The sequence below is a fragment of the Setaria italica genome, chromosome I, assembly GCF_000263155.2.
Source record: "Setaria italica strain Yugu1 chromosome I, Setaria_italica_v2.0, whole genome shotgun sequence".
NCBI classification, from domain to species: Eukaryota; Viridiplantae; Streptophyta; class Magnoliopsida; order Poales; family Poaceae; genus Setaria; species Setaria italica.
The window spans coordinates 27683336-27694465 of record NC_028450.1 but is presented as its reverse complement, the minus strand read 5'-3'; the positions used below and the strand labels follow the sequence as shown (position 1 = coordinate 27694465).

Below are 11130 nucleotides of genomic sequence, written 5' to 3'. Positions count from 1 at the left end.
TAATGCCAACTAATTACATCATTTTGAGATTGCTATACACCTTTGTTGTCTATCTTCTTTTGCCAAAGCCACCCATGCAATGGTCATGGCTCGCCATCACGTCACGCCCAAACTACGACCTAGCAATTTTCAGCTTATTTGATTGGCCGCACAATTCTCCTAAAGCATCATTAGAAAAGGACCAACGTGGCAATGTGAATGGCATCGTCAACATTTATACCACATAAAACATACGAAAAAGAACTCAAGATGAGGGTCTTTCAAGATGAAACCCATTTGCATGAGGAGATTCCAAGCACCATGCCGTAGGACATCATGGAAAGGAGGGCCCTAACTTTAGAAGCCTAGCCAAGGTTTGCTCTTTCCTCCTTTGTTTTCACCACTGTGATGTGCTACTCTTTACGGGTGGCAGCGGCATGTTTGTGCAATTTTCTCTCTTGACATGTCTCGTGCCTAATTTAGAAGAAGTATATCTTTCTTTTCCACCACATGTACAAGTATATATTCTACCTTTTTCGTTAAAATCTATACGAGAGGTTACCGCTTATAAACTATGAAAATGGGCACGACTAGTATCATCCCTATACGACATGCATCAAGAATGAGGTAATACGAGCACACATGCCAGCACCCTAATAGGTGCCCTTCCAAAAAATTTTAAAAGGTCAAGCATGGTAGTGGCCGCAGCAGTGAGAAAGAGCTCGCTCATTTCACAAGACGCACTCGGGGGTGTACGCGTAGCCGGCTCCTTGGAGTCCACTGACGGCCGCCGTTACCGTGCACTCACGCCTTTGCTGCGTGCTGCCACTCACCCCGCGGAAAAAATCCCCCCGGAAACCCGCGCAAACCGATCTCCAGCAAGAAAGCCGTTTCGAAAAACTGAAGCGAAAAATAGAGCCGCTGCAGAGCACGGCGGGGGCCACCCCCACCCGCGGCCGCACCGCGCTGCCCCTCCCTCCGTGTCGCTGCCGCCGCGCTGTCCAACGCTACTTCGTTCGCGCTATACTACTACCGCTGCTGCTGGCCTGCTGCTAGTAAAAAAACCCAACGCCTCGGCTGCAAGCCAACCAACCCGCCCCGAGCAGCAAAGCACAGGCGCACGAGCTCCCGAGCTCCTCCTCCCGCTCCACGCCTCCTCTCCTCTCCCGCCATCCTCCTCCGCCCGCGCCGCACGCCTTCCCACCCCGCCGAGCCGGGGGAGCCCCGTTCGCATCCCCGCGCGTGCGAGACCGCCCCTGCCGTCGAGAGTAAGATCTCCGGCCGCCGGGCGCCCTCCTCTCCTCTGAATTACGCGGGCTTGGGGCTCTAACGGCTGCCCCGGTGGCGCTGCGCGCGCAGATCTGCGGAGCTCGGCATGGGGTGACCAGATCGGGGCGCGGCTCGGTGCTCTCTAGCTGAATTCCGCTCGGGGGACACTCGTCTCGGAGAGGCCGCGGAGATGGCGAACGCCGGCGCGGGGGCGGGCGGCTCAGGTTCGTTGGCTCCTCCTGCTTCTCTCTCCCTCTGCTTTCTGGGCTTGTGTTGCTTGGACTGGGCCTTTGTGTGCGGTGACTGCTGGGCTGGCGGGTGGATGCTGAATTGCTGGGAGTAGAGGAACGTGGACTTGGGAGGTTTGACTCCCTCTCGTGTCAGGGAGGAGAAGGAAGTACGGACTTCGGTAGAATTTGGGGCGGCTTTGCAATTTGTTCATGAGGGAATGCTTTCTCTTCTTAATTTGTCGTTTACATTGTAGACTGCTATTTTTTGACTGATTCATGGGAGAATTCGCGGTTTGGCTAGTCTGTCTTATTAATTACTGAGCTGACCACTCCCGCGGACTTGTGCATTCAAAATTTCATCCGTGGAATGGGGGGAAGATGTATAATTGTTTTAATTATGGATCTGGAAAACTGATGTCTGTCTTATTAGTAATCGCCCGTGCCTTCCATTGTAAAAGTTTCCCAGGTTACGGTAACAATTGTCCTTATTTCTAGTACAGGTTAGAGGATTGTTTCTTTTGACTGGTTCATTCGACAATTTTGCAATTCTGCAGTAAATTATCTGCGTTGGCCATCTGTTGTTTTCATGCATGTAAATGGGATCTGTGGAATTGGGGGTTTGGGAGGGGAAGATTTAAGATTACGGATCTGTAAAGTGATATTTGTCCAATTGGTAATTGCAGCGCGATCCTTTGTTTTGTTTGGTTTGGTGAACTATTGATTATTATATCACGTAGAAACAATCAAGTATGAAAAATGAAGGATCTGTAAGTATGGTTCTACATTAGGACTGTGTAATTATCTGTTCAATTGATTCATCACAAAAATAGACTTGTTCATGTGAAATTATGAATAGGAAACATATTAAGGATCTGTGTGTATGGTGCTACAGGATTGTGTCATTATTGTTAAATTAATTCATCATAAAAGTAGACTTCTTCTCTGTAAAATTTACAAAATAAAAGGGTTAAAAATCCCTTCAATTGTATGTATGCCTTATTCTCGTGAACATTTCTTCTTAACCAAACCAAATGCCTTTGTGTAGGGGGTGTTAGCGATGCTTTGTTCAGGGAACTATGGCATGCATGTGCTGGGCCATTGGTCACAGTGCCTCGCCAAGGCGAGCTGGTTTACTACTTCCCACAGGGTCATATGGAACAGGTATATCTTATCGTTATGTACCACAATTGAGGAATTGAGTGCTTTTCTGCATACTGTAGCTATCAATATTGTAATAATATTGCTTGCGCCATATATTAGAATGACTGTGGTTTGTTCTGCAGCAATGCAGCTCGTTTTTGTATATCTTGTCATTCAACTGATGACCAAACATCTTTCTATAGCTTGAAGCATCTACAGATCAGCAGCTTGACCAACACTTACCTTTGTTTAATCTACCATCCAAGATCCTGTGCAAGGTGGTAAATGTAGAACTCAGAGTAAGTCCCTCTTTCCTTTTGGTTTGTGTAGTCTCCCTTCATGCAATAGAACCATTTATAGAACTGATATCCTATACTTTTCCTCACTACTTTATCTCTTGAATGCAGGCTGAAACTGATTCCGATGAAGTTTACGCTCAAATTATGCTGCAACCAGAAGCAGATGTGAGTAGGCTCACTTATATATTTTTCTTGTGGATCCCAATCCTCTCATTCTGCTATTTTTTATTTCTTTGTTTGTGCATATAGTACTCTCGCATCATGTCCTTCCTTTCTTGCAATCGATTTCACTAGCTGTATCGCATGGTCAGTATTACATGTGTATGCTCTGACTTATTTTCCTTAATTAGCAAAATGAGCCCACCAGCCCAAATCCTGAGCCACCAGAGCCTGAAAGGTGCAATGTCCATTCCTTCTGCAAGACTTTGACTGCTTCAGACACGAGCACCCATGGTGGGTTCTCTGTCCTCAGGAGGCATGCTGAAGAATGTTTGCCGCAACTGGTTAGCATCATACTGTATACCTTGGTTGTGCGTACCATCTGTGGTATGATTAATTAAGTGGAATGGTTTTTATTTTTAGGATATGAGTCAGAATCCACCGTGGCAAGAACTGGTGGCTAAAGATCTCCATGGAAATGAATGGCATTTCCGTCACATCTTTCGAGGTTGATTTCTGACCTCAATATACCACTTCAACCTGTTTTAATTTCAGAGTATAACAGTGTTGTTCTAATAGTTTTGATGTGGTGTTCATTTTGAATGAACCTAGTTCCCCTGCTTCAGGAACAGATTTCTGTAATTATTTTGATCCCAAACAGTGATGCTTTTGCAGTGATTTAGGTTGCAATGACTCATGAAACATTATCTGCCGTTTTCTTTTAGGTCAACCAAGGAGGCATTTACTTACAACAGGCTGGAGTGTTTTTGTTAGCTCGAAAAGATTGGTTGCTGGTGATGCATTTATCTTTTTGAGGTGTGTGATAAAAATGCTTGTTGAAGCCTTTCAACTCTTTTGTCTTCTGGCTCTGCTGAGTCTTGGATAAACCTGCTAACTATCCTTCATCTAACAGAGGTGAGAATGGAGAGCTACGAGTTGGGGTAAGGAGGCTCATGAGGCAATTAACTAACATGCCATCATCGGTTATCTCAAGCCACAGCATGCATCTTGGAGTTCTGGCAACTGCATCTCATGCCATCTCCACTGGAACTCTCTTTTCTGTTTTCTACAAACCCAGGTTTGCTTCCTTTTATTTTAAACCTTCTTTTGTGAAATGCTTTCTTTACTCAAGGCATTATCTTTTGTTGGGGTGTCCTATACTTTGTGCACGAACTAACTGTGCTGTTATCAATTATTGATTTTCCTGTGGTGGCGGCTTTAGTGCCTATCCAACTTTACATGTGGGATGGTTTTCTTTGCTCACATGAGTTTTATAGTATTACATTCAATCCCTGTGTCTATATTATGAATGGATGTCATGTACTCATAGCTTTTAGGTGTTGTTTCTTGCACTAAACTTATGTTGTCTGTTAGTTTTGACATGTGGAAATATGCATTCTTTTCAAATATGTGCTAAAGAAACTTATGTTGTCCATCTAATTTGATCCACAGAACAAGTCGATCGGAGTTTGTTGTTAGCGTAAACAAGTACCTTGAAGCTAAGAATCACAAGATGTCTGTCGGTATGAGGTTTAAAATGAGATTTGAGGGTGATGAATCTCCTGAAAGAAGGTATTCTACATTTTATATTCCATATACTGATATTTCATTATAGGTTGCATAGATGCCTCTCATAACCTTCTTCCTTCATGGTTTACAGATTTAGTGGGACAATTATTGGTCTGGGAAGCATGCCAGCTAACTCAACATCTCCGTGGGCTGACTCTGATTGGAGATCTTTGAAGGTAATCAATGTGTTTCTATTTGTGGACATGATTCCATTTTACTTTGCATTTTCAACTGAAATATTTGTTAATTTTACAATTTTGAATGTGTCTTTCCAAGATCTCAGACCATGCTTTTACTGCTGACAGGTCCAATGGGATGAGCCTTCTGCTGTTCTCCGTCCAGATAGAGTTTCACCATGGGAACTGGAACCCCTTGATGCAACTAACATACAGCCACCTCAGCCTCCTCTACGGAACAAGCGTGCACGGCCTCCTGCTTCACCTTCTATTGCTCCAGAACTTCCTCCAGCTTTTGGTATGTGGTTGCTAAGCGGTTCTGCTCAGCTTCTGACAGCATACTTATTGTTGCAAACCTTATCTGTTCTACTGTTCTGCTCACATATTGACTGGCATGCGAAACTAATCTCTTCTATTTCTATCTTAGGTTTTTGGAAATCCCCAGCTGAGCCTACCCATGCTTTCTCATTTTCGGGACTGCAGCGAACTCAGGAATTGTACCATTCAAACCCCAATTCGATCTTTTCGTCACCGTTGAATGAAGGATTCAATTCAAAGAATGAGCGTTCTACTCCAACCAACAATCATTTGTACTGGCCAGTTCGAGACATGAGAACTGAATCCTACTCTGCTAGCATTAACAAACCTCCACCTGAAAGGAAGCAAGAATCTGTTACTGCTGGCTGCAGATTGTTTGGTATTGAGATAAGTAATGCGGTATCACCAGTGGTTACTGCTGCTAGTGTTGGTCAAGACCAACCACCTGCTGTCTCAGTAGATGTTGAGTCTGATCAGCTGTCACAGCCATCCCATGCCAACAAAACAGATGCCCCAGCAGCAAGCAGTGAGCGCTCTCCTCATGAGACTGAGAGCCGGCAAGTCAGGAGCTGCACCAAGGTGATACTGGGTTATTAACTTTTCAACCTGTTTCTTGTATGGTGATGCCAGTGTCGTTAATTACTTTGTCCGTGCAGGTAATCATGCAAGGAATGGTGGTTGGCAGGGCAGTGGACTTGACAAGGCTAGATGGGTATGATGATCTTCTCCACAAGTTGGAGGAGATGTTTGATATCCAGGGAGAGCTTTCTGCCAGCCTCAAGAAATGGAAGGTTATTTACATGGATGATGAGGATGATATGATGCTGGTCGGGGATGATCCGTGGCAGTACGTACCCTTGTCCCTTTGCCCTGGATTCTTTAGCGATGGAACTTTTGAAGTCCTTAACTTTGTAATTGATCTAACTTGGAATTTTTTTTCCTTTTCATCGCAGTGAATTTTGCATCATGGTGAAAAAGATATACATTTACTCCTACGAGGAGGCCAAGTCTTTGATTCCCAAGGCAAAGCTGCCGGTCATTGGTGACACCATCAAGCCAAACCCAGACAAATTGTCACCGGAATCTGACATGCCGCAGAGTGACTCAAACAACACCGCTCCAGTTGCCGCCGATAAGGACTGATGGATGCTAACATTGCTCTACCTTTTATTCCCTTTTTGGATGTTTGGGAGGCAATGCCCATGCTCCTGGGACTGCTAAGAGTTATCTGTTTGTTTCTCCGCGGGCCCAAAGGACGTGTTGCCCTGCAATCTGCCTGACTGCCTTGGTTTGGAATGCCTGTGCTGGACCAGCGGTGGTCCTTTGCCAGCAAGGACGACTGGGACGGAATGGCAAGGTAGGCCGCGTGCCGTTCCCTGTGGTACCAACCTGTGTTTTGTTTGCCGTGTTTGGTAGGAGGCATGGTGTATTGCCGGCTGCTGGGTTTTGGAGACTTGCCACTGACTCTGCCGCCGTGTCACCGGCCGTCGGCCGGCGGGCAGCGCCCCTCACCTCACCTTCCAGTAAATAGGAGTTATGTACAACTATTTTGGTAGTAGCAGTAGTAGTGGTATATGTACATCATCAGCGTCTATGTTCCTTGCTACACATATATAGGCATCATCTGTAGCTGCTGTGCTCCCCCCTGCATTATATTCTGCCCCCGGCTTGGTATCGGATACTCTGGTCTGGTGCAAAAATGTCTCTGCTTGCTGTTCCAACGGCAATGCTCTTTTCGGCGCGTGCTGGGTGTCGTGTGCGCTTTCGGTTGGGAACATTGCTGCCTCTGCCCGGCATCTGTGTTTTCTTGGTGGTCTGCCTGCCTGCTGCCCTCGGGCGCAAGGCATCTGTATTCTGTACATACTTGAACTAGTGACTCGTGCCTCATCATTGTAACGCACTAATGCGTGGGGATATCTGGTCTGACGTGACGCTGATGGCCAATGCGCGCTTGAGGCCCTTTCTGCTTTGTGCTTTGCCCGCGAGGAAGAGGCACGCGCCTCGTGGTCGTGATGGACCTGAACCCTGATGCTCCGCCTGCCTACCGGTCTCCATTCTGAAGGAAGCCTCGTTGGAATGATTGCTTCCGGCGTGGCTCGCTTAAAGCCTCGAGCACGAGGGGCCTAGGGCATCTGTTCACGAAAGCAGGGGCTCGGAAAGATTTGAGCGCTTAGACCTGGAACGCAAACATCCGGGCAGCGAGACGGCAGTTTTAGAGGTGAGTGTCAAGAAAAGGAACATCTATATCTATATGGGCAATTTCAGGAGCGACCGAGTGAGGGAGGGGATGGACATCGGGAAATTTCGCGAAACTCAGATGCATCTGATTGTGTGGAACGTGGAAGAGGGAAAATGTAGCCTCTCAAAACGTTGGGATGCCCTTGGAGGTCTCTTAGGAGAGCTGGTGATGCGCTAGTGCCTAGCGCTACCATGTAATCATGTGTGTGCACTACAAGTGCAGAATCAGTTGGATGGTGATGTGGTGATGGTGTGTTGGCGTGCGGCGGTTAGGGTGTTGGTGTCAATGTCACGGTTGTTGTTCTGCGGCTGCTGGGCATAGGCTATGGCCTATTGTGTTTAGCCTCTTTCGGTGTGCACGCTTAACCTTGGTGCGGCGATGCCATTGAGCTAATGATACCATTGCACTGCATTTTGTGACGCCCCACAAGTGGACAGCTCTTTTTAGACACCATGACAGATGCCTGATGCTTGTGCAGTTATAGCTTATTGGAGCTTCAATGAGCTTTTAGGAGGCTATATAAATTCCAATAAGCATGTCTTATAGCCAAACAATCCTAAGGGTGTTCGAGGATTGTAAGCTTACAACACCAGTATGGTTTACCAAATGAAAAACAGATCACTAGTACTATTTCGGTTATGTTAATTATGTATCAGTAAATATTTCTCCAGCACTGAACTTTTCCTTTTTCCTGGAAAATGGGTAGTACAGCATAATGGTGATCTTTCTGTGTTTATCCTTCCTGATCAGCTAAACATACAATGTTACAAGAAATATATCAATGGTCGTCCTTATTTCTTTGCTTTGATGGGCTGGCAGGTTGTGCTCGGTGACCCTTCAGCATCAGCTTGAGGCTCAACGACAGGTTGTGCTCGGTGACCCTTCAGCATCAGCTTGAGGCTCAACGACTACCCTGACCGTCAACGATTCGATCATGTCGCTACGTGGTTCTTCAGCCTGACTGCCACCAGCTCCACCTTCTTCGCTCGCCTGATCTTCTTGTGGTGTGTTACCGTCAGCAAGGCCCTCCTGATGGTGTACATTCAGAGATTCCTCTACGGCAGTTTGTGCTTCCAAATCCAGGTCAGTGCTGGTTGCTTTGGGAGCTGGAAGGAGTGAGACTCGACAAAGGGGGCAGGTGGTGTTTTTAGAGAGCCAATGGTCGATGCAATTGATATGAAAAGTATGGCCACAAGGAGGTATTCGCTGAAGCCGTTCATCTGGTTGATAGTCTGCTAGGCAGACAGAGCACCTGGCAACAATGATCAGTTGTTCAGAAGCAAAACACAACTTAACAAAATAGCAATGCAGGGGCAAATGTCAGTAGAAAGAAATGACTCATGTCAAGGGTTAACCAACAAAAAAGGTTGGGCAAAGAGCTAGTCCCAACAATCATACTCTCTCAAAGAAAAGAAAGATAAGGGACCATAACATGGAAAGCTTGCTGTTGTGTTTCTTTCTTCGACAATGTTGAATTGTCTACATATGCTAAGCAATATGCCTCTCGATTAGTGGACAATTTAAATGTACTTTCAATTGATTGTAACAAATTTGCTCCCTGTCACTCCAAATATAAGCCTTTCACACACGTGTTTATATATGTTCCCCCCCCTTGATATCAGAATTGGGGGAACAGACGTCAGGGGAAAAAAATCCTTCAATTTTTTTAGGAAATATTGTCATGAATTTTCCTAATATAGGCTCTATGTATCAAGATGTCCAAAACATCTATTCAGAAGATTGACTCACATGCTACATTCGAACCTAAACTTGCTATTACATACTGATCACTAAAAGCTAGCACTACCCCAGCTTATATTGAAAAGCTAGCACGACTGTACCGGCTTGTTAAGATTTAGATCTTGTGCCAATGGAAGGATCTCTATTTATTACTGCACATGCATTTTATTATTCTTTTTACTGATGCAATTTGCAAAAGATTTCCAAATTGAACATACTGCTCATCAATTATTACTTAGCGGTGAGTACTACTGGTATGCAGGTTACTGATCTTATTATGCAGAGAGGATGGGATATACTTAAGGCTCAAAAGCACTAGCAATTGAAAATTTCTCTCTACTTGCCAGAATTAGGCTGCTGCCATCCCTTTGAGTTACTTGATAGGTAAAAGAAGCAGAAACTCTGCAAGGAAGCTACTATATCATTATATACTGGATCAAATAGCTTAGAAGTAAATCACTGACTGTGTCTCCCTGATCAAGAAACTCTCTTTGAAGATAACCACCGGCAACATTTCCCGCATCTCCTCCTTCAAACCACACTCCAGCTACAAATGCAGATGTTTAACACAAAACAAATTGAACAATTAGATCCCGAACACACCATCAGCTTGGAGAAATCAACTAACTTATCAGAAGAACATGAAGGCTGACTTACTCTGGGGTTATCTCCCCGTATCAAATTATCTGTCCTCATCCTCAAGGACTGCCAATTGGCCCTGCGCCGCCTCAAGTAGAAGAGGTAGAAGAAGAGAAGCAAGACGAATGTAAAGAAGACAGGCACCGAGAAGATGAAGGCCTGGTACAGCTTGAGCTCAGGCGATTCGGCTGAGCAGTAGTCCGGTGGATCTGGAGAGGTACAAGACATCACGAAACCACAATGCCCTACCGAAAAGTATCCAACACTGTCTTCCACTCTTCCTTTCTTTAGCCCAACTGGTCTCAAAGTTCTGGCGAAACCTTGTTTATTCTAGCAAGGTAAAGAGCTCTACAGAAAAGTGATTGGCGAACACTTGGGACATGGGAGGTGCCAATGAAGCAAAGGGCAACAACACCTACTACAGTACTACGGATAGAACAAGGGTAAGATGTAAAGAAAAACTAGTGATCTCCCAAATTACAACAACCACAGGCTAATCAATTTATACCAGCAGGCGAAAGGAAAAGGGCTCAAGGTCAACTAAACAAGAATAAGCAGCAGTGACGACGGTGTCCTAGCCACTAAACATCACAGGAATTGATGCCGTCAGCCCGTCATTAGCAGGGGATTCTCTCGGCCGTCTAGACTTCGTAGAGCCAAATAAACAAGCTATACACCAGCAACCCCAAGACCTAATTGCTGGAGAAATCTTTGGGGCCGCGAGAGGAAGAATGGAGGACACTACGCGCCGTCCTCGGTCATGGCAGCGAGCAATCCGCAAGGGCCACGACGAAGAGAGGTCTCTGAAGTTAGCAGCATTCAGGAGCTGAGATCAATTGCCTGGCCAACAAAGGACGGATCGCAGCGGGGAACACGGACGGAGGAACCGAGATCAGGGCGGGGGCGGCGAGGGATAGCCGGATAGGGTCGAGGCAACGCTCAGCAGGTTCCGCTGGCAGAAGAGCAGAGCGGATCAGAAGGGTGACGGCGAGAGCACTTGCCGCGCGAATGCGAGAAGCGGCGGCGCGCGGGGGCGGGGAGGGAGTGGGGGCGGCGCGGATCGGGCGGGCTGGAGTGGAGGGAGGAGGGGGAGACGAGCTGGCTGGGTTGCAAAGTATCGAAACGGGAATAGAGAAATGGGGGAGGGCTGGGAGGATGAACGTGGTGAGTTGGCGAAGAGGCCGCACGAGACGTTTGTACGCGCCACTCCACTCTAACTAATCACCTGTTCAGGATAATTTGGCAAACGCTCTACTCAAATGGAGTGTACTGCCTCTGTTCTAAATATAAAATCTTTAAATCTGGTGTAAATCAAACTTTGTAAGCTTAACCAAGTTTACACTATGAAAATATATGTCCAATGAATATAATCA

At 46.1% G+C, this 11130-nt stretch overlaps 2 protein-coding genes across 2 annotated transcripts; one reads left to right on the top strand and one right to left on the bottom strand.

The window, feature by feature from the left end:
• The first annotated feature begins 1036 nt into the window (after nucleotides 1-1036).
• LOC101765177 (auxin response factor 7) lies at nucleotides 1037-7011 on the top strand. Its single transcript, XM_004952722.3, has 15 exons — nucleotides 1037-1247; nucleotides 1339-1472; nucleotides 2524-2639; nucleotides 2822-2917; nucleotides 3026-3082; nucleotides 3268-3420; nucleotides 3500-3584; nucleotides 3802-3892; nucleotides 3990-4154; nucleotides 4529-4648; nucleotides 4737-4821; nucleotides 4951-5119; nucleotides 5249-5718; nucleotides 5796-5986; nucleotides 6093-7011. The coding sequence occupies exons 2-15, from the start codon at nucleotides 1439-1441 to the stop codon at nucleotides 6280-6282; spliced, it is 2022 nt and encodes a 673-aa protein (XP_004952779.1). The 5' UTR covers nucleotides 1037-1247; nucleotides 1339-1438; the 3' UTR covers nucleotides 6283-7011.
• An 891-nt stretch (nucleotides 7012-7902) lies between these two features.
• Nucleotides 7903-10911, bottom strand: LOC101765854 (RING-H2 finger protein ATL58). Its single transcript, XM_012843288.2, has 3 exons — nucleotides 9776-10911; nucleotides 9583-9665; nucleotides 7903-8630 (listed from the first exon to the last, which is right to left on the bottom strand). The coding sequence occupies exons 1-3, from the start codon at nucleotides 9983-9985 to the stop codon at nucleotides 8234-8236; spliced, it is 690 nt and encodes a 229-aa protein (XP_012698742.1). The 5' UTR covers nucleotides 9986-10911; the 3' UTR covers nucleotides 7903-8233.
• Nucleotides 10912-11130: the final 219 nt, after the last annotated feature.

What these genes read in the sequence shown, in the direction of transcription:
- LOC101765177 (XM_004952722.3), top strand. Translation starts at nt 1,439, where the DNA reads ATGGCGAACGCCGGCGCGGGGGCGGGCGGCTCAG. An exon ending in GATGAATCTCCTGAAAGAAG is followed by an intron (nt 4,649 to 4,736) that starts GTATTCTACATT and finishes CATGGTTTACAG; the next exon opens with ATTTAGTGGGACAATTATTG. An exon ending in AAGTCAGGAGCTGCACCAAG is followed by an intron (nt 5,719 to 5,795) that starts GTGATACTGGGT and finishes TTGTCCGTGCAG; the next exon opens with GTAATCATGCAAGGAATGGT.
- LOC101765854 (XM_012843288.2), bottom strand. Translation starts at nt 9,985, where the DNA reads ATGTCTTGTACCTCTCCAGATCCACCGGACTACTGCTCAGCCGAATCG. An exon ending in TACGGGGAGATAACCCCAGA is followed by an intron (nt 9,666 to 9,775) that starts GTAAGTCAGCCT and finishes CTGCATTTGTAG; the next exon opens with CTGGAGTGTGGTTTGAAGGA. An exon ending in TTCTTGATCAGGGAGACACA is followed by an intron (nt 8,631 to 9,582) that starts GTCAGTGATTTA and finishes CATTGTTGCCAG; the next exon opens with GTGCTCTGTCTGCCTAGCAG.